This window comes from Lygodium microphyllum, chromosome 8, assembly GCF_053477565.2.
Source record: "Lygodium microphyllum isolate KBCC chromosome 8, Lygodium_microphyllum_v1.1.10, whole genome shotgun sequence".
Taxonomy (NCBI): Eukaryota; Viridiplantae; Streptophyta; class Polypodiopsida; order Schizaeales; family Lygodiaceae; genus Lygodium; species Lygodium microphyllum.
In genome coordinates this window covers 75189272-75214847 of record NC_141142.1, presented here as the reverse complement: position 1 = coordinate 75214847, position 25576 = coordinate 75189272, and the positions used below count along the sequence as shown (strand labels likewise).

General features: G+C 42.2%; 1 protein-coding gene across 2 annotated transcripts in view; it reads right to left on the bottom strand.

The window, feature by feature from the left end:
- Positions 1-25576, bottom strand: part of LOC148032463 (Transducin/WD40 repeat-like superfamily protein) — an 82072-nt gene that overhangs the window by 22767 nt on the left and 33729 nt on the right. For both annotated transcript variants that reach the window (XM_087683134.1, XM_087683135.1), the window contains exons 2-4: positions 23659-23866; positions 472-567; positions 272-346 (exon numbers count right to left, since the gene is read on the bottom strand). In XM_087683134.1, coding sequence (XP_087539260.1) covers positions 272-346; positions 472-567; positions 23659-23866 — 379 coding nt within the window. The remainder of the gene's footprint in view (positions 1-271; positions 347-471; positions 568-23658; positions 23867-25576) is intronic.

The window sequence follows — 25576 nt, the reverse complement described above, 5'->3', positions numbered from 1 at the left end:
TGACTTACCTTTACAGCTTTGAACCTGTGCAATCAAATAAACCAAGAGCTTTGAACTATCAACATCAGAACTACCAATACCTAGATCTCATGAAATGTTTACTATCTGCTGTACTCAGGGAAAAGAACTGCTAATTGCGACTCGTGGCCCAAATAACAAATGTATACTCCATGTAGGATCATTCATGGTAAACTTGAGACATTCTACCAAAACATCAAAGCGACGTCGTCAGCTCACAAGTGGTGAAATGAAGAAGATTCTTGTTCAATACCTGTGTGACATCCTCAGTATGGCATTCCTCCATACAAGCCAATTCTTTTCTAGTCCTCCAATCCCAACAAAGCACCTGCAGACAGCCTAATACTACAAAGTCAAAAATTCCACAGTACCATCAATGCTTGCAATAGCAAGGGCTTTCAGACTAAAGCATAATCAGGGCTATGTTTCTGATTCAAAACAAATGGTATATACCTTAGCCTTACCACCAGCAGCAAAAAGATGACCACCTGATCCACCAAAACTGATGCTGTAGATTTCAGGAAATTGGTGTGTTCTCAGATGACTGACCTGCACACACTGCCAGTTTAACACTATGCCCAAACAGAAAGCTTACCAAAAGAAGAGGACAAAGTCATTTGAAAGCTAAGACACTCTGATACAATTCAGAAAGTGCTGTTTTATTGAATGTTCAGAGCAAAAGGCACTCTCGCAAGTTTTCATGCAGATTTGCTACCTATAAAATTTGCTTACACAGCAGTACTTTCATTGCAACCACAAGAACACCCTTTTAAATCAGAAAACCATTATATCAATAAAGTGCACATGTAACTCATGCAAGAACTGAATGAAACAATGGATACTGTAGTAGTGTATTCATCACATAGTCGATAAGACTGAAATCTACTTCATTGAATGTCGGTTGCATTCATTCAAGCATAGCACATTCAGCTTCGTTCTTGTGCATCCTTAAGTGATCACCATCTATTCATATATTTGATCCCCATAAAAGACAGACAAAGGTTTCTGCATGAGTTCATGAGCATGATAAAAGAATAACTAGCTACATGCCCAAAAAATCATCCATTAGCCAACACTACAGAAAATGTATCCATGCATGTTTTCTCCCCTTAAAACCCAAAGTGTGATTGTGTCAAGTACATCAGATGAATGCAGAAGTTTATCTATGTACAAACTGTATCAGTTTTAGAGTTTCACAAGCTTGAGAATTTGTCACTTCTTTGCCCGTATCCATTATACTCATCAGGTTTGATCTTTTTCACACATTGCATACCAGCCTTACCTTCACTATGCCTCCATAAGCAGAGAACACTAGTGAGAGGCTTTTGATCTCAGGGCTTTTTCAGGAGTTCATTGAGGACTATGCTAAGATTGTTGAGCTCTCAACTCATTTGCTCAAGATTATCAAAGCAACAAGAAGCATGTTAGCCCACTTGTTTGGACTAGTGAGCTTGACCCATGTTTCCAAATATTGGGGAATGGCTAATTTTCGCTACACCAATGTTGTAAATCCTACATCTGAATAAACCCTACGAGGCTTATACGCATGCTAGTGATTATGCTACAGAGTGTTCTTCTATATCAAGACAGCTAACCTATTGCACTTGAGAGTTGTAAGTTCACCAATGCCCAAACATGTTACACCACTCAAGAGAAGGGATTGGCAGTCATCCATGCACTTAAAATATGGCGTCCTTATTTGTTTGACGCCTGATTCATTATTTAGACAAACTATGATTCACTGAAATTCCTCTATGATCAGCCTAATCTTCACGGCCAAAAGGCAACATGGGTGAAGTTTATACAAAAGTTCGAGTTTTAAGGTTTGTCACCTTAAGGGTGCAACCAAAAACGCTGCCAATGCCCTCAATCAAATTCCAGAAGTCAAAATTTTACCTTTCTTTGAGATTTTTGACATAACTAGATACTCGCGTGGTCTTCACCCAAGTTGTTGTGATTGTTGAGGGTTCTTCTACAAGTTCTATTCTTTGCACAAGTACTCAAGATGGTGGGCTTTCCAAGCTCACTACTTTTGTCAGGCAGACTTCCCACAAGCTTAAGTTGTGTCACCACTCTTAGAGTTAGAGTTAGAGGCAGTTAACTCTAGTTGAGTTACAGCTAGGTCTATCTTAGACCTATCTTGTACCTTTCAATCTCATTCTTTCAGTTCAACAAGTACACTCAACTCTTTTGCTTCACCACACTCTCATTGTCTCTCTTTTCTCTCCTCCATAGCTGGTTGTCATTTTCCAACATTTGGTATCAAAGCAAGTTCTACGTGTGGATTCAATTCAGCCAATGTTGCCTCGTCTAAGGTCCTATTGCTGTCAGCCAGCTCTCTCCCCAAGGAATAGAAGGACCAGCTGCAGCTGTTTTCAGCCTGCGCGTGGCCCTACTCGCAGTCTTATACGCGGCCCACACGCAGCCCGAGGAGCTATTGTTTTGGAGGAGCTGCTGCTCTTTTCAGCTCTGCCCCTTATTTTCTCACCTCTGCCTACCATATTCTTAACCTTGCTTGTGATTTTCTAAAAACCCTAAAAGTTGCAAAACCCTAATTTTCAGATTTTGGATTTTTTCAAAATTTCTGCAATTTCCCATCCATTTTGGCCATCTCTTTCCAAATCTCAGCTCATGCCACCCAAAATTTGGGACATTTGTCAGTTTTCGCTCCCGGAGTTCAAATTGACAACCAATTCGAAGAAATTTCACAATTTCTCTGACACCAAAAATTTTGGGCCTTTTGCCCCATTTGCAGTCCTGCATGCGAATCTTCATTGGAAATGTCAACATTGCACAATTTCATCAACGTTTGTGCAAGAAATATGGGGCATTTATCCTAGAGGCTTCAACATGCATCACAAGGTAGATTCCAACTGTTGTTCAATGTTAGCACTCACCTTGAGGAGACATTGCTACAAAAATTTAGGTTGTAAGGTACAAATTTCTTTTAAACTTTAGGAAGAAATTTGGGGCTTTTGCCCAACACGCATTCCAAAGCAACAAATAAGTGGTACAGCAGTATTTAACTGCTTTCAGTCAGATTGAGCAAAAAAATTTGAAAAAATTCAGTAAATTTTGATAAGAATTGGCATTAAGTTGCTGTAATCTATCCTTTTGAGAGCATGCATTACAAGCCAGGTGTGGTACAACAATGCATTGCTGTTATTTCTTGGTTGAGTGTTGATTTGGGTCAAATTGGGCACACATTGGCATTTGTGTGACAATTTGGTACTTGTTGCATAATCCCGAGGGGATTTTTGGTACTCTAAGGATACAATCTATACTTCAGCAGAGAAGTGTTTGGCTACAGATTTTTGTACATTACTAACAGCATGGCATGTCATGGGACTAATAATCAGAGTAACATCTTTGGTGTCCCCACTCAGGAGAACAAATTTGACAAATCAAACTACCCATTGTGGAGTTTTATGCTCTGCACCCTTCTTGTAGCAAAGGACTTGTGGGACTATGTTACAGGTGATTTGCAGTGACCAGGAGGTTTTGCAAGTCAAACACCTCAACATAACGCTAAAGAACAAGCTACTAGTGTTGCTGTCTCTCCTCCCCCCTCCTACCATCGATTAGAGGAGATGGGACTCAAAAGATGCATATGCACTTTCTTTGATTGCCTTGTCAGTGAAAAGATTGATCATTCCACACATCCAGTCTTGTAAGACCTCAAAATCAGCATGGGATGTACTTAAACATATATTTGTAGTATGTAATGAGGCCAAACTATATTATCTCCATAGAGAGTTGGCCAATGTGAACATGGATGAGGGTGATAGCATAATAGATTACCTTACTCACATACAAGATTTGCGTGAGCAACTGTTCAATGTAAATGAGATCGTTCAAGATGCTAAATTGATAAACATTATACTGAACTCGCTTCCAAAGTCGTATCTTTTGTTCCACACCTCTTTGATGTTGTCTTCTTTTTTTGGGAAGGCATTAGCCCCTTACATTTGTGGAGTTGGAAGCCTCTTGTTGCAAGAGGAACAGACTCGAAAGAATGTTGCATTGCATTCAGGAGATGTGGCTATACTTTCCAAGTTTAGAGGCAAAGGGAAAGTCAAGCAAAATGCAAAATATCAACAAAAGGGTGATACTAGACATTCATCAAATAAAGCTGTCCAAGGCATAGAAAAGCCTAAAAATAAGGAAAAATGTCATTATTACAAGAAGCTACATCACTATATTAATGAATGCCATAAGAAATTAGCGTACTAGCCATAACCATCTTGTCCCTTTGTTTTTGTCTCTTTGCAAGCAAAGAAACAACATCTTCCATCTCTTTCCAATCAGTTTTCAGCCCCTGTTCAGTATCCTTATCTTCCAAAAGTACTTCAAGACTTCTTTGAAATGTAGGATCAACAGCCTATAAGAAAAGTTCAGTCTTTTCCACCTCAAGAGTTTGTTGTTCCTTGTTTGATAATTGAGAGTAGTTATGCTCAAACTCTCATAGCAATTCTATAGCCCTTTGTTGGGTTTAGCAACCCATTCTAAGAAAGTCCTCTTGGTTACCCACTCTAGATCTTCCATAAGTATTCCTCCTTGAGTGTCATCTTGAAATTGTCCCAATTGCTAGCATGCACCTAGTGTATCTCTCTAATCCTTGTTTTTATCTCCATAACAACAACTTGCTCAAAATTTGCTATCATTTAGAGAAGGAAAAGGACTCCGGTTTGACTGTCCAAGAGACATCAGCCAACAAATCTACTGATGGTGATGCTTCGGCCAACTTTGTGGAGGACTATGGCTTGCAGTTATGATTCTTCAATGGCTGATTCAACATTTAATGTTGTTGAAATGCAACAAACATGGTATTTTGACATTGGAGTTTCAAAGCACATCACTTCTAGGAAGTGTTTGTTTTCCTCTTTGCATTTAGCCCCTACTAGGGAGCATGTTACATGTGCGAACAGTAGCAGTTATGAATTTTGTGGCATTGGGACAGTCACTATTACTGCTACGGATAGTTCTAACTTCATGCTTCTAGATGTCTTGTTTATGCCCGGCATTACTACAAAGAACTTCTTGTCTATCTTTGCTTTTAGCAAGCATGGCGTTCAAGTCATCTTTAAGGATGACAAATGCATTGTCAAAGACATGGAGATGAATTATGCACTTAAGCTGTCTAGGACCCTATATAAGGGTTTGTTTTTGTTGGATACCTATGGTGCACAATCTCATGATGCTCTGGTAGTTACTACTCTATTGCCTGCTATGAAGAACGCGGAGTTTTGGAAGTTTGATGACCCTTTAGAGGTGTCATATGGTAGATGCATTGGCTCAACTGGAGACTCCACCTCCTCATGCTGCATGCGAGGGATGTATTTTGGGCAAGATGCACAAATCTACCTTCAAAAAGGATGGTGCATTGCATGCTGTCCAAAAATTGCAGCTTATTCACTCTAATGTTTGTGGTCCCATGAGGACACGTGAACTTTGTTGGACTGTAAGGACACAGCTTAGAGAGTTTGAGATCGAGCAGGAGCGTATGAGTGTGACGGCTGGAGAGAGTGTGAGCAGAGTGAAAGTTCGAGACGATAAGAGTGTACCAACAATGTGTTGGTACACAAAGAATAAAATGTATTTATACTTAGGGCACGTAAAGGGTGCGCTCACATGTACAATGTGTGTGTGCTATATACACGGAGGTCATCGGGCCTTTATATCCCAACAACCTCCCACTTAAAGATTCGATATGAACCTCTAGCTAACCACTCCCACTAGTCAAATGCAATGCTCGTGTTGAGCTCTGCTTAGAGTTTTAGTGAGAACATCTACAGGGTTATCTTGTGTTTTAATCTTGGTCAATGTGATTTGACCATCTTCTAGAATTTGTCTAATGAAGTGATATCGCACATCTATATGCTTTGTGCGTGAATGATACATGGCATTCTTAGCCAGATACACAGTACTCTGGCTATCACATCCCAAAATTGCAGTACCCATAGATATGCCGAGATCATCTGCAAGTCTGCTCAACCATATAGCTTCCTTAGAAGCTTCAATAGCTGATATGTATTCAGTGTCAGTGGTACTCAGTGTACCAATGTTTTGCAAACTAGAACACCAAGAAACAGCCCCACCAGCAACTGTAAAGACATACCCACTGGTGGACCTACGAGTATCCAAGTCACCTGCCATGTCTGCATCACAATAACCCTGCAAACTAAGTGCACCCTGCCCATAGCAAATACTTTTTCTTTGTGTACCCTTAAGGTATCAAAGAATACACTTGACAGCCTCTCAATGTGCTTTACCAGGATTTGGCATAAACCTGCTAACAACTCCCACTGCATGAGCAATGTCTGGACGAGTAGCAACCATAGCATACATAAGAGAGCCACAAGCTGATACATAAGGAACTCCCTTCATAGCATTTGCTTCCACGTCATCTTTCGGGCTGTTGGCTTTGCTAAGCTTGAGATAAGGAGATAAGGGTACCCCAAAAGGCTTAGCTTCAGCCATGTTAAATCTGTCCAGTACCTTTCCAATGTACTTTTCTTGAGATAAAAACAGCAATTTCTGCATTCTATCTCTACGAATTCTCATGCCCAAAATATGCTCTGCATTCCCCAAATCTTTCATGGAGAAAGCTGATTTCAACTGATTTTTTAGAGCATCCAAGCTAGTCTTTCTTTTCCCAGCTAGTAGCATATCATCCATATACAAAAACAAGTATTATGGGGCTGCCATCTGTATCCTTTTTCAAGTACAAGCAATGATCTGCATGGCTGCATGTAAACTCATGAGATAGCATAAAAGTATCAAACTTTTTGTACCACTGCCGTGGTGCTTGCTTCAGCCCATACAGGCTGTGTTTTAGCTTACACACCATCTATTCTTTTCCAAGAACTACAAAGCCCTCAGGCTGTTTCATGTAGATTTCCTCATCAATGTCACCATGCAAGAAAGTTGTTTTTACATCCATTTGATACAGCTCTAAATCCAAAACAGTAGCAAGAGCAAAAAGCACACGTAAAGTGGTCATCTTCACAACAGGTGAGAAGACCTCTTGGAAGTCAATCCCTTCCTTTTGTGCATAACCTTTGGCAACTAGCCTTGCCTTGTCCTTGGGTTTCCCATCAACTGTCTTGACTTTGTACACCCATTTGTTTGGAAGTGGCTTCCTTCCCTTTGGTAATGACACAAGATCCCAAGTATCATTTGCATATAGAGATTTAATCTCTTCCTGCATAGCTAGCTCCCACTTACTGCTAAACTCACATGACTTGGCCTCTTTGTATGTAAGAGGCTCACCCTTATCTGTAAGCATCACAAACATTAGTGCGGGTTTATCTTCTTGCAAAGCATCCTCACAATCCTTCAGGAACAAAATGCCCTGCATACGGTCTTTCCAAAGGTCAAATCCATAACCATCAAACCATTTAATCTCCATCAAACTCTTGATGTTTGAACTGGAAGAAGTTGCAGCCATTTTATCATGAACACAAGAGTAAATGCACTAATCTGCGGAAGCACAAGTTGAAACAGTAAAATACCCTGCTATTTTTCCTCAACCAAAAATATATCTCTGCTATTTATACATTAACCAGCCACTTCACGGGCAAAAGATGCAGAAATTTACCAAATTCTGCGCAAATCCCCAAAATTTCAAGTCCAAAATTGCATGAATGTCAATCAATCTGACCCAGCTTAAAGCTTTGCCAATACATGAAAAGCCCTAAATTTCTAGATCCAATGTCAGGAAATTTTACCCAAAAAATGCAAAATTTCGACAAAATTTGCAAAATCCCCAATTTAATTGAGGTCTCCGCTCGCAATGTCTGCAATTTCTGACTCAAAAGTCACTGACAAGGATGAATGATGACAAATCTGGGAAAAGCCCCAAATTCTATGGCCCAATTTGCACAGATTTTGAAATTGTGCCTTTGGTGTGTGAACACCCACCAAGGCAAGTGGTAATGAGGGGATTTGGTTGCATAGCCTATGCACATGTTCCAAAAGAGCTTTGTGGGAAGCTTGAAGACAAAGCTGTTAAATGCATATTTACTCGCTACAATTCAGAAAGCAAGGGCTATCGCTTGTATGACCCATGCACAAAGAAAGTTTTGTCAGTAGGGATGTCATATTTGCTGAAAATGCTGCATTTTCACATGATTAGTTTCAAATGCCAATCACCCATGATATTGGTGATGTCTTTGAGGATCTCTTGTCACTTTCTTTGGAGTCTATGCCTATTGTAAATGGTCAAACAAACATAATACAACGATTGTTGCTACACCATATATACTTGAATAGCAGGGTATTGATGATGGTTTGCCACATGCATTGGAAGATGCAGTATAGCATGAAAGGATTGCTGTAAATGTAGCAAAAACAGTCCCAAGATGGCTGTGACAAACTATATCATCTTTTCTTCTCATAGCATGATTCAATGCATTATCACGATCCTATTCTTTTGTGTTTTTGAGTTTCTCTTCTCTCTCAGTGTTTGCCACATACACACTTTGTGTTTCTCCCCGCAAACCTACCATCTCTCTACACTGTCGCATATCTTGACATGGTATCAGGCCATACTCGTTATCTTGACATGGTATCAAAGCACAAGAGCTTAGACATCTAAAGACCTTGCTCTTTGGAGAAGGCAAAGATAGGTTGCGGATTTGGCATCATCTGCTAATTTCCCCCTTCATTTGCATTGCATTAGCAAGAGATAGAGATACCCTTCTCTTCCTCTCCCTCCCACCCTCCCTATTACAAGTTAACACTCCGATGCTATGGTTTCACCACAAGGAGATGGACAAACCACTAGGTGCTCCTCTTTCGGCATCACTGGACCTCCCACTAACACTTGCAGACATGAACCTTTGCTCCCTACACCACTTGAGTATATGCATCCTACTGTCTCCCTCCTAGACCATAGAGTTTATTTTGGACCAGCCTTCACATTTTTATGCTCACAACAATAAGACACATCCAATACGCACTAAGTCCTATTGAGCAAAAGGAGGATCATCAAGCATCACTATCTCCTAGCCACCGCCGCAATGCACTACGAAGGTTGCTTCTACTTTTTCTAGGGTTTCAGAAATGCCACCTTGACAACCCAAGATTCTGCAATTCGCTCCACTGAGAGACGGTGATTGTTGGCTACCCTCCCCTCGACAATGCGCTCCTTCGAGAGAGAGTGGTTGTTCGACACCTTCCATTACTTCGGCTCCGCAGTCCACTCCATTGGGAGACGCTGAGTGTTGCCCACCGTTGGCTCCGCATGAGCCTCACCTTTCCCCACCCTTGACTACTCAAGTTCGAGAAGCCACCTCTAGGTATTCTTTGACATCTTCGACACCCAAGATACCTTCTTCGACACAATTGGCAACACTTCCTTCATCATCAAATGATTTGGAGACTGTGATCCATGAGTTGTTAGATTCCCTCTCTCTCACAAAGGAGATTCAAAGGGGGATGTACTCTTTTTGCCCTTAAGGGGGGACTCATATTTCTTCTTCAACTTCAAAGGGGACCCCTACACCTCCACCCTCAGAGAGGGCACCTACTCATCATGCAATTCTTCCACACCATTTCCTTTTTTGGAATGGTTGCCTTCGAATGATCATTTCTCCTATTGATAACTAGGATCTTAAGGTACCACCTAAATAAGGACATTGGAAATTCAGCCATTACTTGGTGACGAGGGATTCGAATTCCTTCCAATAAGGAGTCACAAAGCTAGTGGCTTCTCTCCCAAGATGGAGTCAAGTTCTACAGTTCATCCAGTCTACTGCTCCTTACTACTCAAGTTACCTTTCCGATGAAAATCTTGGATCTCCAAGATCCTCTACATCTTCCTTCTATCTCTCTTCACTCCTCTTTCTTCATCCCCTTTTGGACCTAAGAGGGGGTGTTGAGAAACCACTTCTTTAGTTTTCAGATTTCACTTAGGCTTTCACAATGGCAGCCCCAAAAAGGACTAGTGTCCTCATTCTGGTCACTTTGTCAATGGGCGCCCACACAGTGGTGCGCTACCCTAGACAACTGAGGCCCATAAATAGACTGCCTCTTCATTCATTCTATACTCTCACCTCGCTTCTCATTCATTCACCACTCTTTCTTCCATCAATGATCATTTTGACAACCTTCTCTCCCCTTGCTACTCCTGCTCACACCCCTGTTAGAGGACAATGCAATTCGTGGCCACCTTCCACCTTCCATCCATCCCCACTTGGCATTCTATTGTCGCCTTTTACTGTCTTGTTCTACTACTGCACTTAACTGCCACGTTTTACTACAATATTCTACTATTACATTTTGTAATCTGGTCCTCTTCCTAGCATTACAGGATTGCGCTTCACTCCCTCAACAACAAGAGGACTATGCCTCGCTCCCTCAACAACTGTCCTTCAGCTTCCAGTAATCACTTCAATAGCCCACTATCCGAAGGATTGCGTTTCCCTCCCTTCATTGTGCAAGTTCTCCACAAGTGCTACTGCCTGATTCAGACAAAACAGTGCAGTCATCTTATGAGCTTTGGCTCCACTGTATCAGCTTTTCTTCTCATAGCATGATTCAATGCATCATCATCATGTTCTTTTATGTTTTCGAGTTTCTCTTCTCTCTCAATGTTTTCCATACACATTGTGTTTCTCCTCTAAAACCCTATTGTCTCTCTGCACCGTTGCATATCTTGACATGGTATCAAAGCATACCTGTTATCTTGACAAAAGGGTGAATGAAGGGAGAGGGAGACAACTTCACCAATACAGCAAACAAAGGCTATGAGGTCAAAAGAGGAGGCTAAAAGACTCTTCCATGCTTGGACGGAAGGGAACATCTAGTGGTTGCATGGGCAAGGAAGAAGGTGGGAATGCAAGTTGCGAGGTCAAGGGGAGGTACATGTGGTGAAATGCAAAAGGAGATTGCGATGATACAAGAGAAGGGGAGGGGCCTAGGGAGTAAGAGGAGCAACATTGAGCAAGAGAAGGGGTAGTGATGGAGGAGGGGGGGACACTAGGGGAGCGAAAGGGCTGGCATTGTGCAAGAAAGGGGTGCAGATGAAAGTTGCCGCCATGTTGGGGAGTAGGGAGACAAGTGGTGCTAAGTAGGAGAGAGTAGGTGACGAAACAATAGGATGTGGTCAACAACCTGTCAATTTGGCAGACATGGATCATGCCAGTTTACTAGATGATCGACATCCCCTTGGCTCTACTCACTAGAATGCCCTCATTCTCCTCCTTTTTCACTTTCTTCTTTACTTCTTTCAAATGATGGCACAAAACAAGTATGATTAGAGGTGTGAGGAATCGAGAAGCCAATCCAATGAAAATAGATACGAGTCAACAGCCACCTTGAAGATTCAACAAGCACAAACTATGGTAAATGCTATGGCTCCTCCATGTGGCTAGATGCACCAATATTATACAGCAGAACACCTACTTATCATCCCCAGTCTTGACCGCATGGCTATGGCCTTTAGCTACAAGTTGTGACCGCTTGCTCACAAATATACTTGATGGCACTAACAAAGTATGCTTGGAGGTGCCAGGACATTGATCGGCTGACAACAAACATCAATCAAGAAAGGCATTGAGTATTCAACAAACATGGGCTTTGGCAATGCTATGTCTCTTCCCTATTGCTAGATGCACCAATAGTATATAGCACTCGCACCTACTAGTCATCCCCACTCTTGACTATGTGGCTATGACCTTCAGCTACATGCTGCAACCTGCTCACTCAAAAAGGTACCTGATGGCAATGTCAAGATAATGTCATAAGCTCAATTTTTGAAGACACCTTGCATGCCAACCATGTACAAATCAAAAGTGATGATATGGGAACAAGAGAATAGAATCCAAAGTTGTGATGTGCGATTTAAGAAAGGAAGCCTACTTCAATGCCATACTGGGGATCCAGTCTAAATGGGGGAGGGGGGAGGCCACAAGGTAGAGCCCTCCACGCCGATTCCCTGAGTTCGCCTGGGCCTACCACCCTCGCTGCAGCCTCATCAGGCCGCCTGTTCTCTGTCCAGCACCGTGCAGGAACAGCCTGCTCATCTGCGCCAACTACCACCCTGCGTTAAAGTGTGCTTCTTCTGCCTTTGCCCTGTTCCTGGAGTTGCCTGTCTGCCGACTGCAGCTTTTTGCCTGGCCTAGATCCTGTGAGCCTGGTTCAGCTGTCTCCTTTGATGTGTTGCGATTTGGAGAAGACTCACCTTTGGGACTGTATCAGTGATGCAGCAGCAGCTCAAACTGTGTCGTGGCAGAGAATTTCAGCAGCTGGAAGAGGATGGCAGACAGTACCTAAGTATCGAGATCCCACATCATGGCAGAGCTCAACACAATTTTCATACATCAAGTGGTGGATGTCTGGGGCCTGATTCGGATGATGAAGAGCAGGAAGAAATGGTTCCTTGTTTGGAGATGGCTGCCCCCCTTCCGATGTCCAGCTCGATGCTGATGTGCAACCCCCCGTTAAATGCACTTAACATGTGCCCAATGCAGTGACAGAATGCAATGAGCATACCCCTGATGATGTTATGGATAATTCTCAAGCCCCACCACATCTGATCATGGTTCTCATTCTTACACGCAAGTGACTTCCATGGTTGAGTCATCCCAAGACCTGGACTGGGTGGGAACATCTCCTCCAAATTGCTAATACATTGTTGCGAGAATATGTTCACTCACAACCACAAATCCTTTCCAGCCCAAGATAAAGAGGATGTGTTGGATGCTACTATGGATACCAAGAGTGTTTTGTGCTCTTTTCTACCTTTTAATGAAAGAGCAATCCTTCTCTTTTTCACTGGCAAGATTCCGGTGCTCCCTTGGATTCACCAATGGCTAAACTCCATTTTGCAAGGCGATTGTGTAGATGAAATTTTTGTTGGCCTGCAAGGCTTCTATGCGATATTGCTCAAATCGACACAAGCGCTCGAGATGATCTTCTAGCTAGAGTTCCACTATTCTTTGACAAACACATCATCCATTGGTAGACTTCTAACAGCTGTTGTAGCAAGAATGCCCAACATGGGCTGAAGTCAAATGTTGTCCTGCAATCTACTAGCCACCGCTTAAGGATGCCATGAGAGTGATTGGCACAATATTGGTTCCCCCTAGCTTGCAGGCTGCCAATCGCAACCACCTGTGCATGCTATGGAATACTACATGCAAAAGGCCCCACTCGTTGTGCTTGAACTGTCTTGGAATGCCTCCGTTGCACAATCGCTTCAAGTGGGGTACTTTCGTAGGGCATTGGTTTTCATGTGGCCAATTGAGGCATTTCATGGCCAAATGTCCAAAAAAGACCACTGCTATGGAGGGGGGCTTGGCTGCACTAGTCCATGATGTTCCCACACTCATTGGCCCTCCCTCAAGCAAACAACGCCCCAATGCACTCTACTTTCAATAAAGGGAAACAACCTATGCAGCCTTTGGATTCTCCTAACCAAGATTGGATTGATGTCCATGCCAAAAGAGGGAAAAAGCATGATAAGCGCACAACAACAACTATCCTGAGCACTTCCCAATACCCCCTACGCACTTGTGTGTGTCGAAAAGATACAACATCATCCATATCTACTACTAATGCCACAATTTTGATCAGCCCTCAAAAATCCTTTGCTCCAAAGCCCTTTGTTGATCATTCGCGAGACCCACTTGCACTGCTTGCTTTTGATTCCCGCCATAAAGTAATCACCCCTTGGGTTCGTCGATACCCGAGGGCCACTCCTAAACAAGGATATGATCCCTCTACTTCCAAAGCGAAGCATAGGGACTTAAACTCATTTGTGGAATTCGTTGACTTTCTGGACAAGGACACCCTTGACCCACTTGCACAGCTTGCTTTTGATTCCCGCCATAAAGTAATCACCCCTTGGGTTTGTCGATACGCAAGGGCCACTCCTAAACAAGGATATGATCCCTCCACTTCCAAAACGAAGCATAGGGACTTAAACTCATTTGTAGAATTCTTTGACTTTCTGGATGAGGACACCCTTGATATTGGGCTAGGAAATTGTAGTCAATGCAAGATCAGCCTCGACACTGAAACCCTTTGGTCATAACATATGAGGCTTGCCACTTGGAATGTGTGCAGCATTTGTTCACGCAGCAAGCAACATGATATGTGGCACATCCCACATGACAATCAATGGGATGTGTTATGTGTTGTTGAGCACAAAAATCATAGTGAAGCTGGCAAAATCGTGGACTGCCAAGCCTTCGAGTTGTTTTATGCAGGGAGCTCAGCTCAGCACTATTCAGGTGTGCTTACGGTTGTGAATGACAAGATCTAGCCAACTCTTCTCAAGAATGACCTCCATGGCCGTTTTCTGGTTGTTGAGATTCTATTCAAAGGGGTAGTACTATGGCTGGTAGGCCTCTATTCACCAAATGACTCATCGTCTTGAGGGGATCTATGGGATCGTTTGGCAGCTTGCTTGTCTCTGGACCGGGAATATTGATAGGAGATTTCAACATGTGTGTTCATCATTCACAGTCCACCTTAGAGCACTCGGTGATGGATGCATCTAAGAGCTGCGTGTGGCATCATTTTGAGATGGTTGTTTTGAAGCACAATATTTGTTCCTAGCTCCGCCCATTGGATCCGGGTTTTACCTTTCAATCAGCATAGTACTCAACCACATGGTCCCACTTGGCTCGTATATATATATTATGCATGATGATGATTTCTTGCCAAAGATTCTAGATATCCAAGTGCTACAACTATACACTTTGTCGGATCATTTTCCTTTGCAATTTTGACACATTTACCCACCATGTAGCCCCTTTTGGTCAATTCTTGGGAAGCCTCCCATTGTGTTTTAATTCGTCTTATCGGAAGCACCCCATCTTTAATGGCGGTTATATGGAATAGCTGATAGACAGTTTCTCATTGACTTTCCCATAGGGGATAGTGACCCCTTTCAGCAACTACTCTAAAATGCAAAGAGGGTTGCCAGACATTATGGTATTCATCATCCTTCTCTTTGCAAACAATGTTGGCATGCGGTTGAAGCATTGTTGGCATTGGTCTGCTCCCTATTAATCAATTCCCCAAATGATATGTTCCAACTACACTAGCCACAATGCTAACCACTCTCATCCAACAATTCTAGGTTAGATCTTATCATCAAGCCAAGTTGCAAACCTTGACTAAGAATCTGCAAGATGCTTCTTGTTAGTCACATAAAGTTTGCAAGGCTTGCATGTGTCTTTGACAGAAGAAAATATGATGCACCTCCAACATGTAGGTGGCTCAATGGTAACATACATGCAGTCCATTGTGCATATGTGTAGAGAGTATTTCCTTGACCTTCTAGTACTCGGTCTCCTCCTACTTAGCAGACCACCTAGGCCCGTACAACTTTCTATGCCCTGGTCGAGGACCAAGTGTCGCCAAATATACAAGATGATTTGGACAAAGATATCTCGAAGGGAGAGGTCATGAAGATTTGTTGCATCTACCCCAGGACAAAAGCCCAAGATGGGATGGCCTGACTAATGAGTTTTTTGAAGCCTATGTTGCTACCCTTGCCAAACCTTTGATAACCATGTGCCAATAGATCTAGGAGATTGGAATCATGCCTACCTAATGGAAGGTGGGGGTCATCAAGCTAATTCTGAAAGTGCCGTCACCCTCCATGGTAAAACATTGACGGCCAATTTCTTCGATGAAATCTTTGTACAAAATTTTCACTAAAGTCATGGCTAGTCATCTCCACACAAGCACCTCCCTACCCTTGTGCACCCTAATCAGTATGGATTTATCAAGGGCCGAAATATCTTGCACAATGTGTTGAATGTTCAATTGGCCATTGATTATACAAAGCACTCCAAGTAGAAAGTCATTCTAATTCAATTGGATCTCCAAAAAGCCTTTCGGTCTTTTGCCTTGGGGACCCATCTGATTCTTTCCATGCCGTCTCACTTGGTGACCACAAGACAGCTACCAATCTCTCTCTTCCCTTTGGCGAACATTTTATGGGCCAATTGCTAGCAAATGACACCTTCATGATTCTCAAAGAGGAACAACAGAACCTCCACAAGGCATTGGATGTACAGAAACTTTTTGGCCAATCCTCTAGTCTTCATATTAATGCAGCTAAATCCTCCTTCATCAAGTATACTAAACCGAGTCTAAAGACTTTGCTACTCACATATTTTTTGCCACTTTTGCCTTGGACAACCTCCACCTTGAGGGTTCTTACTAGGCCCATTCTCTTTATGCTATGGAAAAAGGACACTTTAGATGCAAGTATCTCATGGATCTCTTGGATTCATGCTTGCACCCTTAAAAGTATGGGTGGTAGGGCTATTTTGGATGTGCCCACTCACATGGTTGCTCTTCAATGGTCTCTCTTTCATGCCATGTGCATTGATCAACACCCCTAGTCTTTGTCACCCAATTCTTTTTGGAAGAGCGGGCTGTGATTCATGGTGATACAACCATTCGAGGTTCTTGGTGGCAGGTTCTTAATGCGAATTATCCCTTTTCCTCATCCTCTTCCTTCCTACTCGCCAAGCTCATCTACTCGTGGAAGTTAGTCCCTCAAAAGGCCAAGTGGCACCTTGCAAAGGATCGTTTGGCCACTAACTCTTTTCAAATGGAATTGCTAGCAATGCCCAAGCTGATTTTGTGGGATGGGAAGTAAGAGGCTCACTCTAAATTTAAACGCATGCCATGACTAGGCTTGTCTTTAGTTTTTTATGCCACTCTAGTGACTTGACGAGGGTTGATGTCTTTTTGCACTGCCAAGAGGCTTTGTCATATCCCTCAAGGTTACATGGACTTCTCGAACCACCCTTCAACGTCATTATAGTCTAGAGAGCCCTTCCCTACCTTCGTTCCTGATCAACCCATGTAGGATTGGGACCTTGCAAGTCAACTCTGACTGGAAAAGGCTTCAGCTAATCAAGTATACCATCTTATGATTAAGGACCCCACCATTGGCTCGTCACTAAGGCCGATACTGTCTAGGGCATACACAAATCGCCGCATTGATGTAAAATGACTATCATGGAGGATTGGTTCAATAAGACACCGTACAAAAGTAAAGTCTTCCTTTGGCATGTCATGGCTGGTGGGCTGCCTCTCAATCGCGGCACTTGCAAAATGACACATCTCAAATGGTGCTGGTTTTTTCTGCCTCACCATTGCGGAAACTTCTTGTCACCATTCTCTTTTGTGTTTTTTGACATGGAAAATCCGGTCCCTATTATCAACTCTTTGGTAGGATGTGATTGGCACATCACTACACCCCTTTGATTGGGTCTTTGCTCGAGTCTTTGCTCGGCCAAAATACCCTTTTTCCGCACAGCCATGTAAACGCCCCGAACAACGTAGTATGCTTAAGAATTACGATATTCGCTTGTTTTCGAGATTTAATATAAAAGAGAATGAACACTTAAAGCTGAAAAATGAAAATTACTCACAAAATTACAGCCATGAAAATGTAAAAGTAATGGAGACAAGATTGAGGGTTGAAGATGGGCAAACCCCCCCCCCGGAAGGAATGTATTTCTGCTCAACCCAAGTCCCTTAGGGAAGAGCTCAGTTACAATCAACCTGAGAGTGAGGAGAAGTAATTCTCACTCTCACAAGATCATGCAAAGATGTACAAACACATGTGCATTATCTATTATGCAATGATAAGAACTGATTTCTTTACAGTATGAGAGAAGAAAGAGGGGAAATCAGCCTTTCTCCATCATTGATCAGCAGTACATGGATAGGGCTTGCTTCTTGTTGCTAAAATGGAAGAAAGAACTCGAGAAGGAGGTGCTGTAATGAATTTACAGGCTTGCTGTCCTGTAAAACAGCAATGATAGAAGAGGGAATATGGAGGAATTTGATAATGGAGAAGTGGGGGATGATGATGGGGATAGATGGGGCCAATTTCTCGCTATCTGTGGGTGTTGTACATGAGTTTACAGCAAAGAAAAATGATGCTGAATGAAGAAAAACGAGCTCTTATTTATAGGAGAGGGAAGAGCTAGTACAAAAGGGGAAAGTGGAGTAGCACAAGACAAGTGTCCAGCCACATGTCATGAGATGTGACAAGTGGTGGGACACTTGGAAACTTGTGTGACAAGTGTCTTGACACTTGTCTCTTCTCTATGGCCTTCCTTTTTGGGCTAAATACTGTCAAGAATAGAAACAACCAAATTTAGTAAGCACAGTCAGAGTACAGAATTTACTATTTTTAGAATGACATCCCTATTTTTTAGGACTAGCATTTTTAGGCTAATTTGAGGCTCCTAAAATTTAGGGACCCCCCAATATGAGTGTCATATGAAAGCTTTTTCAGTGTACATCGCAAAAACAGTATCAGAATCTTCATGTGACTTTCCCATGCAAAGAAATATGCATTTCAAACTTTCAGCCCATACATGCACATTGTACAAGCATTTCATGATCATGCCATCTTGTTGATTGTAACTGTCTGTTCTGGCGGATTTAGCCCACACTTCAAAGCATCAATCCTTTCTGTGTGCGAGTCTAACCCTGATATGCGTGAGTTCTGGTCACAGGCGCCCAATCGGGCCATATAGGTGGAAGTGTGAACTATCTTTTCTCTGACCCACCGCGTGGGTCCACCATAACATGTGACCACTCATCAGTGGCTAGCTCCAATGCACTTTTCTTTATATCTAATTAGTGCAAAGGAAGCAAATTTAATAAATCATTATATAGACAAATTAATGAAAAAGGATACAAATTCTGTTTCTATAGAGTTGTGACAAGACACATATGAAGATTCTATTTTAGTTCCTCTATTTCTAGGGTTACTGGCACAATTGGACAACTTGGAATGCTTTTATTTTTGATTATGCATCTGGAGTGCAATCTCACCTCACCAAGTTAAAAGGTCTTCCACATTGGCAGCTTGACCTTATTCACTAAATAGATCTCCTTTCCAAGGTGGACTTGGTCCGTTAGCATACGGCAATCTCTGCTGCTTCTTTGCAATCACTTTTGTACTTTTTTAGTTATTTGATATTTTGTAAAGCGAGGTTATGCACAATGACCTAGAACCATTCTACATCTTGTAATCATATAATGTTGAACTTTTTCCGTAATTAATATAATACTGCAAAGAGAGACCAAAGTGATATACGAGAGAGGATATTCGGGATACAATAGAGGGATAATGGGGGAACATATGGAGCTATATAAGGTTAGCTTTGTAGCTAGGTATTACGATACAATAATCTCACCAACTCCATCCAATCAACATGAAAGGATAGCATATACCATACATCCTTGAGGAGATAGTATAGGAAAAACATCTAGTCTGATCTCCCAACTCCGTCAGGTTCTAGTCATGGCACAAATGAATCTCCCTCATCTCTCTCTGGTGTAACCTTTGTGCTTGGCACCCCAAGGCATGCCTCCCTGGTTGACGTGCTACTCTAATCTCCTCAACTCTCTAGATTGTCGCCCCTCTGTGCAAGTACTATGTGTGTGGTCATTGTCTCAAAGAAATCAATGAGTTGTGACTGCATGCCCCCCCTTTGTGTAGTGCCATCCTATAGTAATGATGTGTGAGCCTAAGCAACATTGGTCTCGTGACTCCATGACTGATTTGAGAGAGGAGTCCTTCCTAAAGAGTGTGGAGTATCTCACCTGCACCATACTAGTGTAGACTCTACATTTGCATATGTAGTGCTTCTTGCTCTCCATCTCCTCTCAATACAGTCTACACATCTGCTCAGCTCGAGGGGCCAACAGCTACCCACATCTCACATGGCATATCCAAGTATCCAAGTTCATAAAACCATTTGTCGTGGTCCTCAATGAGGTGATCTCTATAATAGGACAATGTCATGAGAACCAAGGTGAGATCAATGTGTTGTATGTGTAATTAATAAAGATCCTGTCACATGGCCAAGTTCCTCTCTAAGAGAAAGAGGTCTATAAAGGGGGGATTCAAGGTTGTATTGGAATGGGGAACATGGTCCATGTCAATCCCATGTCCTGTGAGCCACTGCTCAACCTATGCATACCATGAAGTCTCATGTCCTACCTAGGCTAGCTGCTAGGAGGCCTCAAATGCTCTCCTAGGTAATTTGTCTAGATGCATAGCTTGCACTCTGTGGATAAAACTGACAGTCTCGAAAAGAGCCTCTAGCATCATGAGGGATACATCAAACTCTGCTCTAATGATCTATGAATCACTTGTGAGAGCATCATGGCCTATAGTCTCTTGATTGTGTCCATAGATATGTAGCCAGGCTAAGGGTTCAAACTGGTGCAGCATAAATCATGGCTGGTGTGACCAATGTATCAAATAGCCCACCTCCGTGTGTGAGGCTCCTAGAAGCATGTTTGGTAACATTGTCGCTCTAGCATGGCCAATATAGTGTATCCTCTTGTAAATCGATTGACCAAAAAATATCTAGACATCTTAAGGAATATCTAATCTAGATAACTCGGCCTACAAAAGGCTTCACATACAATGATAAAATATTCAAGCATAATTTTCTGTTCATACACAGATTCTATGAAATATCCCAATAAACTCTTGATAAACAAGGACTTCAAAAAGCCTATCCAACGTAGATGTTTAAGGTGCACAGAATTTCCTTGCTAACTTTGCCTACCTATCCATTTTAGATGCACCAAAATTTATTTCAAATTCATGGCTAGCTCAAATAACTCGTGTGAACTTTTAAGAGACATAAAATTGCCTTGCCAAGTTCGCCTACTTGTCAGTTTTAGGTCCATCAATGGTTGTTTCCAATTCCTGATCAGCTCACTCAAGAAAGAACGTCCTATTATTTTACCCTTAGAATAGCAACTAGCATTTGAACTAGCTTTCTACACGTTGTAATAAACAGTTCAATTTTACCTAAACTATAGTAACTTTTTCTCACAACCTCCAAATTTATTGTTATTAGATAAGACTAGAAACCTATAAAAGTTTCTACTCGGCCTAAGTGACAAATGGAAGAAGAGTCTCTCGTGCAATATTTACCTCCAGTCCCCTTCTATCATCCCCTCCATACCCCATGACACTAGCCTCTTGCCCTCCCTACTAACCATAATCTCTTGGCCAAGCACAACAATCAAATAGGGACGCAATACCTACGAGACGAATGCTTTAGAGATATGAATGAGAATGTGGAATTGTAATGGCTCACTTTGGACACATCCAAGGAGGATAGAGGAGATAATGATAGGCCACAACTTGATTATGATTACAAAGACACACCAGAGCCCTAAGAGAGGCTGCCTAGAGTGCACGAGTATGTCAGTGAGTCTACATATAGGAGTTGCACAAGACACTAGGTCACCACTCAAGGATCGAGAGCAGTAGCAACATTGATCAAAGAAGAGTTGCAAGATAAGGTTAGCATCATGGCACAAGATCCTGAGGCACAATACATGTGGGCTAGAGTGGAGGTCTCACAAGATTCGATGTGCATTGCCCTCTATTACTTCCCCTGAGGGGATCAAGTTTCAACATAGGCCATTGGAGAGTCCCAATAGTAGGAGAGATGGGGAGATGGAAAAATAGAAGAAGAGTGCCCCTTCACAAATCTATCAAAGGAGGTGAGATTCTCTTAGTCCAGGTAGGACACAAATTTGACACATGACTTTGAGGATCCAGGATGACCATAGGTGATGGATGCAAAGGAAGTGGCACGAACTAAGTATCACCTGATTGTGGAGAAGCTAGCACTCAATATGGTCAGTACCTACCAGAGCTAAGGGCACGATAACATCTCATTATCTATGTTGGGATAAAGAAGTGGCCCAAATCCAAGGCACTTACCTACTTCCAGCCCACCAACTCTAGCACAGTGGACTACATGCTTGATTCCATTGAGACAATGGAGTTAGTCAGATCCTTCACCCTTGCCCCCATGCTACTTGTCCCTCACTATATCCTCTTTCCCACTTCCATGAGCTTCAACCACTGCCTAGACCTAGCCTACTACCTTCAACTATATCCTCTTTCCCACTTCCACAAGCTCCAACCACTACCTACACCCAGCCCACTACCTTCTACTCCACACATCAGCTATCTAACATATATAGCCACCATGTGTAAGCTTTCATAGCTCAAGCACATTACCCCTCTAGGGATACTCACTTCCCACCATCCTACATTCCACCACCCTCTAAAGCTTCCCACATTCCACCCACACTGGCAGCTCTATTTGGCATGGGACCATGCCCCAAAAACAATGAGTGCAAGGGGCTATACAAACATCTTCAGATCCAAAGGGGGCTAGGATCTATCACCGAGCGAGAGGCTCACGAGCAAATGACGACTTTAACTCGCCGTAAGCGGCAAGTATATGAGGCACAATATTGGGACATGTACCACTTATTCATGAACCAAAGTGCAGCCTCACCTTGGCACAAACTATGAGAGCCACGTCACTCTACACCTATTAGTGATCCATAGATATGGCTCTCATATGTACAAAGTACCACACCAGCCACCAATTCCTCACTCACTGCCCTACCAAAAACCATCTCCAAATCTACTTCAATCCGATTCCCAAAGGTCCAATACACATTGCAAGCAACATTCGAGACCAAGGTTGATTCTAGTTCACAAATTGAGTTGGTGAAGCAGCTTTCCTTGCTAGCATATGGTAGTGAATGTCTAAAATACTAAGACAACCATACATTTCTAGACAATGTAACTTATCAACAGTGAGCAGTCTAATCCTTTTCTTCTGCATCTTCGTTTTCCAGAAGATCTCAACTGCCATCGACATGAATGCATCAATATCCACTTTTTGCCAAATTATGAGGGAGAGAAAACTAGATATAAGCGATTGTTAATGATTGCATTTATTCAATGGACTGCCGGCATGTGTGAAGGTTGTGCTGATAACTTTTCATAGGCACATTTAGCATGGACTTTTGCATACCCACTTGGGTATTTGGTTAAGAGATGTTCAATCCTAAAGGGTATCCCAAATTACCAACAATACAATTCACTGGAGGAGTCTTTTTAGGCCATAGAAAACTATGACTATGTTGTTTTGACTGGGCTTCAGCCACTCACTTGAAGGGAAGAGGGTTTCATACCAGCAGCCAATCCAAGAGTCTCCAATGATCATATCAAAGTCTTGACATCCAATACATACACTCCAAAGACACCTTTTCACAAACGAAATATGGTACTTCTTCTAATTTTCTTTTGCCAGCAAATTCACACTGCTAAAAAAAGATGTGAATGCAGTATCTAATAATTATTTCACATATCAAATTTTGATGAATCTAGCCGCTATGTTGAATAATAGTTGAAAAAGAGGTACTTAAATCCCTTGTACTTCAGTAGTCATACATAAAGTGAAACAACTACAGAAGCCTTCAAAACATCCTTGAAAAGTAAGGGAAGTATTTAGATACCCTCCGTTACAGCTCTAACACAAAGTACAAGACATCTCCATCAAGTCTATGCTTCCATGACAAAAACAAAAACAGTTCATAAAAGTAATACCCTACAGACCATATCAAGTACTTGCTCATAGATTATGTTAAGCACATCCCAAAGAAAATCCAAGAAACATAGTGTTTATAATAGGTGCAAACACCTTGAAAACTGCAAAAACACAAAAAGCATTAGTTTGCTTAAAACTAATATACCAGAATAAATTCATGTCATAATATCTTACTGAAATTCAATGAACATACCTCACGGCATGATCTTGTGTCCCAAACTCGTATTGTGCCATCACATGAGGAAGAGCAAAATGTATGAGGTGCTTTTGGGTCCGGAAATAACAAGTCAGTGATTGTGTTCGTGTGTCCCAAACACTCCCCGAAAGGTTGTCCTGTCATTGGCGAGTATGTTTTTATTGCATTTGTTGACAAAGAGACAGCCATGATTGAGTTATCCCCACTGCCAAAAGTAATAACAATAATTAAATGTGATGTATATCAACTACGACAATCATAATAATCACAACCATCATGGCACATGCGCAACCCAAATATTTATCACCCCCAATCTTTGAATAATATTGAATGGATATGTAAAGCTATTGCAATTGCAATGTTCACACAAATAACACATTTCTATCTTGTATCACTTATTCAACTTGCTATACAATATGTATTTTTGCCATAGATGAGCTCAATCTTCATTTTCTACCAACTTGTCACTATAACCACCACAATCGATGCATACAAGGAAGCGCATACAAAATGTGTATTATTGATATTGTTAGAATTTGCCAATTTCGGGCAGTGCCCGGTGTAATTCATGTCGTGTGTGGACACTTAAAATAAGTGTCAAAGTGTGGTGTGGACACCTTGTGTCTTACGACTTTAATGTGGTGACACTAGGACCTATAGTTACTTAATTTAACCCTAGTTAGTGTGTGGAAAGTTGGTTAGGTCAACCTTGGACCTTAGTTATGCTTTCATTCAATACTTTCAATCAATTGTAACAACAAGAGATAACTCACACTCTCTCTTCTCCTGTCACTCTCACTATCACAATCACCGCCCTCTATGCATTGCTTTGTGCACTATGCGCACTATCCCGGGGCCCCAATAATTGCCTATTGCCCTAAGCTATACCAGCACAACCCCTAAGCCCTACCCTATGTAGCTGCTGCTGGTGCTCTATCCCCTACTACTTGCACCACCATGCTCTTGCACCACGCTACTGCCCACCAAGCCTGAGTTGTCCCCACCTATTGCTAGTTGCACCCCACCCTACCCAGTTCGCCTTGCACACCGCCAACTATACCCTTTGCGCCACCCGCCAAATCCACCCTCTACACCACCCTACCAACTCCACCCTCTGCGCTGCCTCGCAAGCTCTATCCTATGTGCCACCTATGCTGCCTTCATGCCCTACACTCTACCCAAGGTCTGCTCATGACTTGCAGTCCGTCTTGGACTCGAAAATTTTGGGGCTTTTCCTGACAGATGATATGTAGAGAAGATAAGTCCGGGGTTTAGTGAGAATAGCAAAGGCACTTCTCATTAATCAGCCCAAAATAATGGGTCCAACAGTTCAAGCAAGAGAGAATAGTCCAGATTAGAGACAAGAGAGAGGGGAACTACAAAGTGAGAGAAAGGAACTATGATTAAGAAGCCCAAAATAAAGGGTTCAACAATTCAAGCAAGAGAGAACAATTCAAATTAGAGACGAGAGTAAGAGAGAACACTTCAAATTAGAGACGAGAGAGAGAAACTATGAAGTGATGCTAGGGTTTGCATCAAGAAAACATAGAAAATGAGATCACCACTAAAAAACAAGAACTCAAACAAGAATGCAATAAATGCAAAAAACACAAAACACAAATAGAGAAGAAAGAGGACTTGGAAGTGAATGAATGAACATTGTAAATGAATGAAAGAATGTATAGATGCTCAAAGGCAGAACAATGGAAGCCAGAGAGTGACATCCATCGGAGACAAACCCCGAGGTTTGTAACAACCACACTGAGCTAAGATGATGTTGAAAGTGAAAAGGCAGTAGACTGAAAACTAAAACACAACACTCTAGAGGTTGAATCTGGCAAATGCAACAATGTACCACTTGAAGAGGAGTGCAACTGGTCACGTGCAGCAACAAACAACTGGATGACAATTGGGG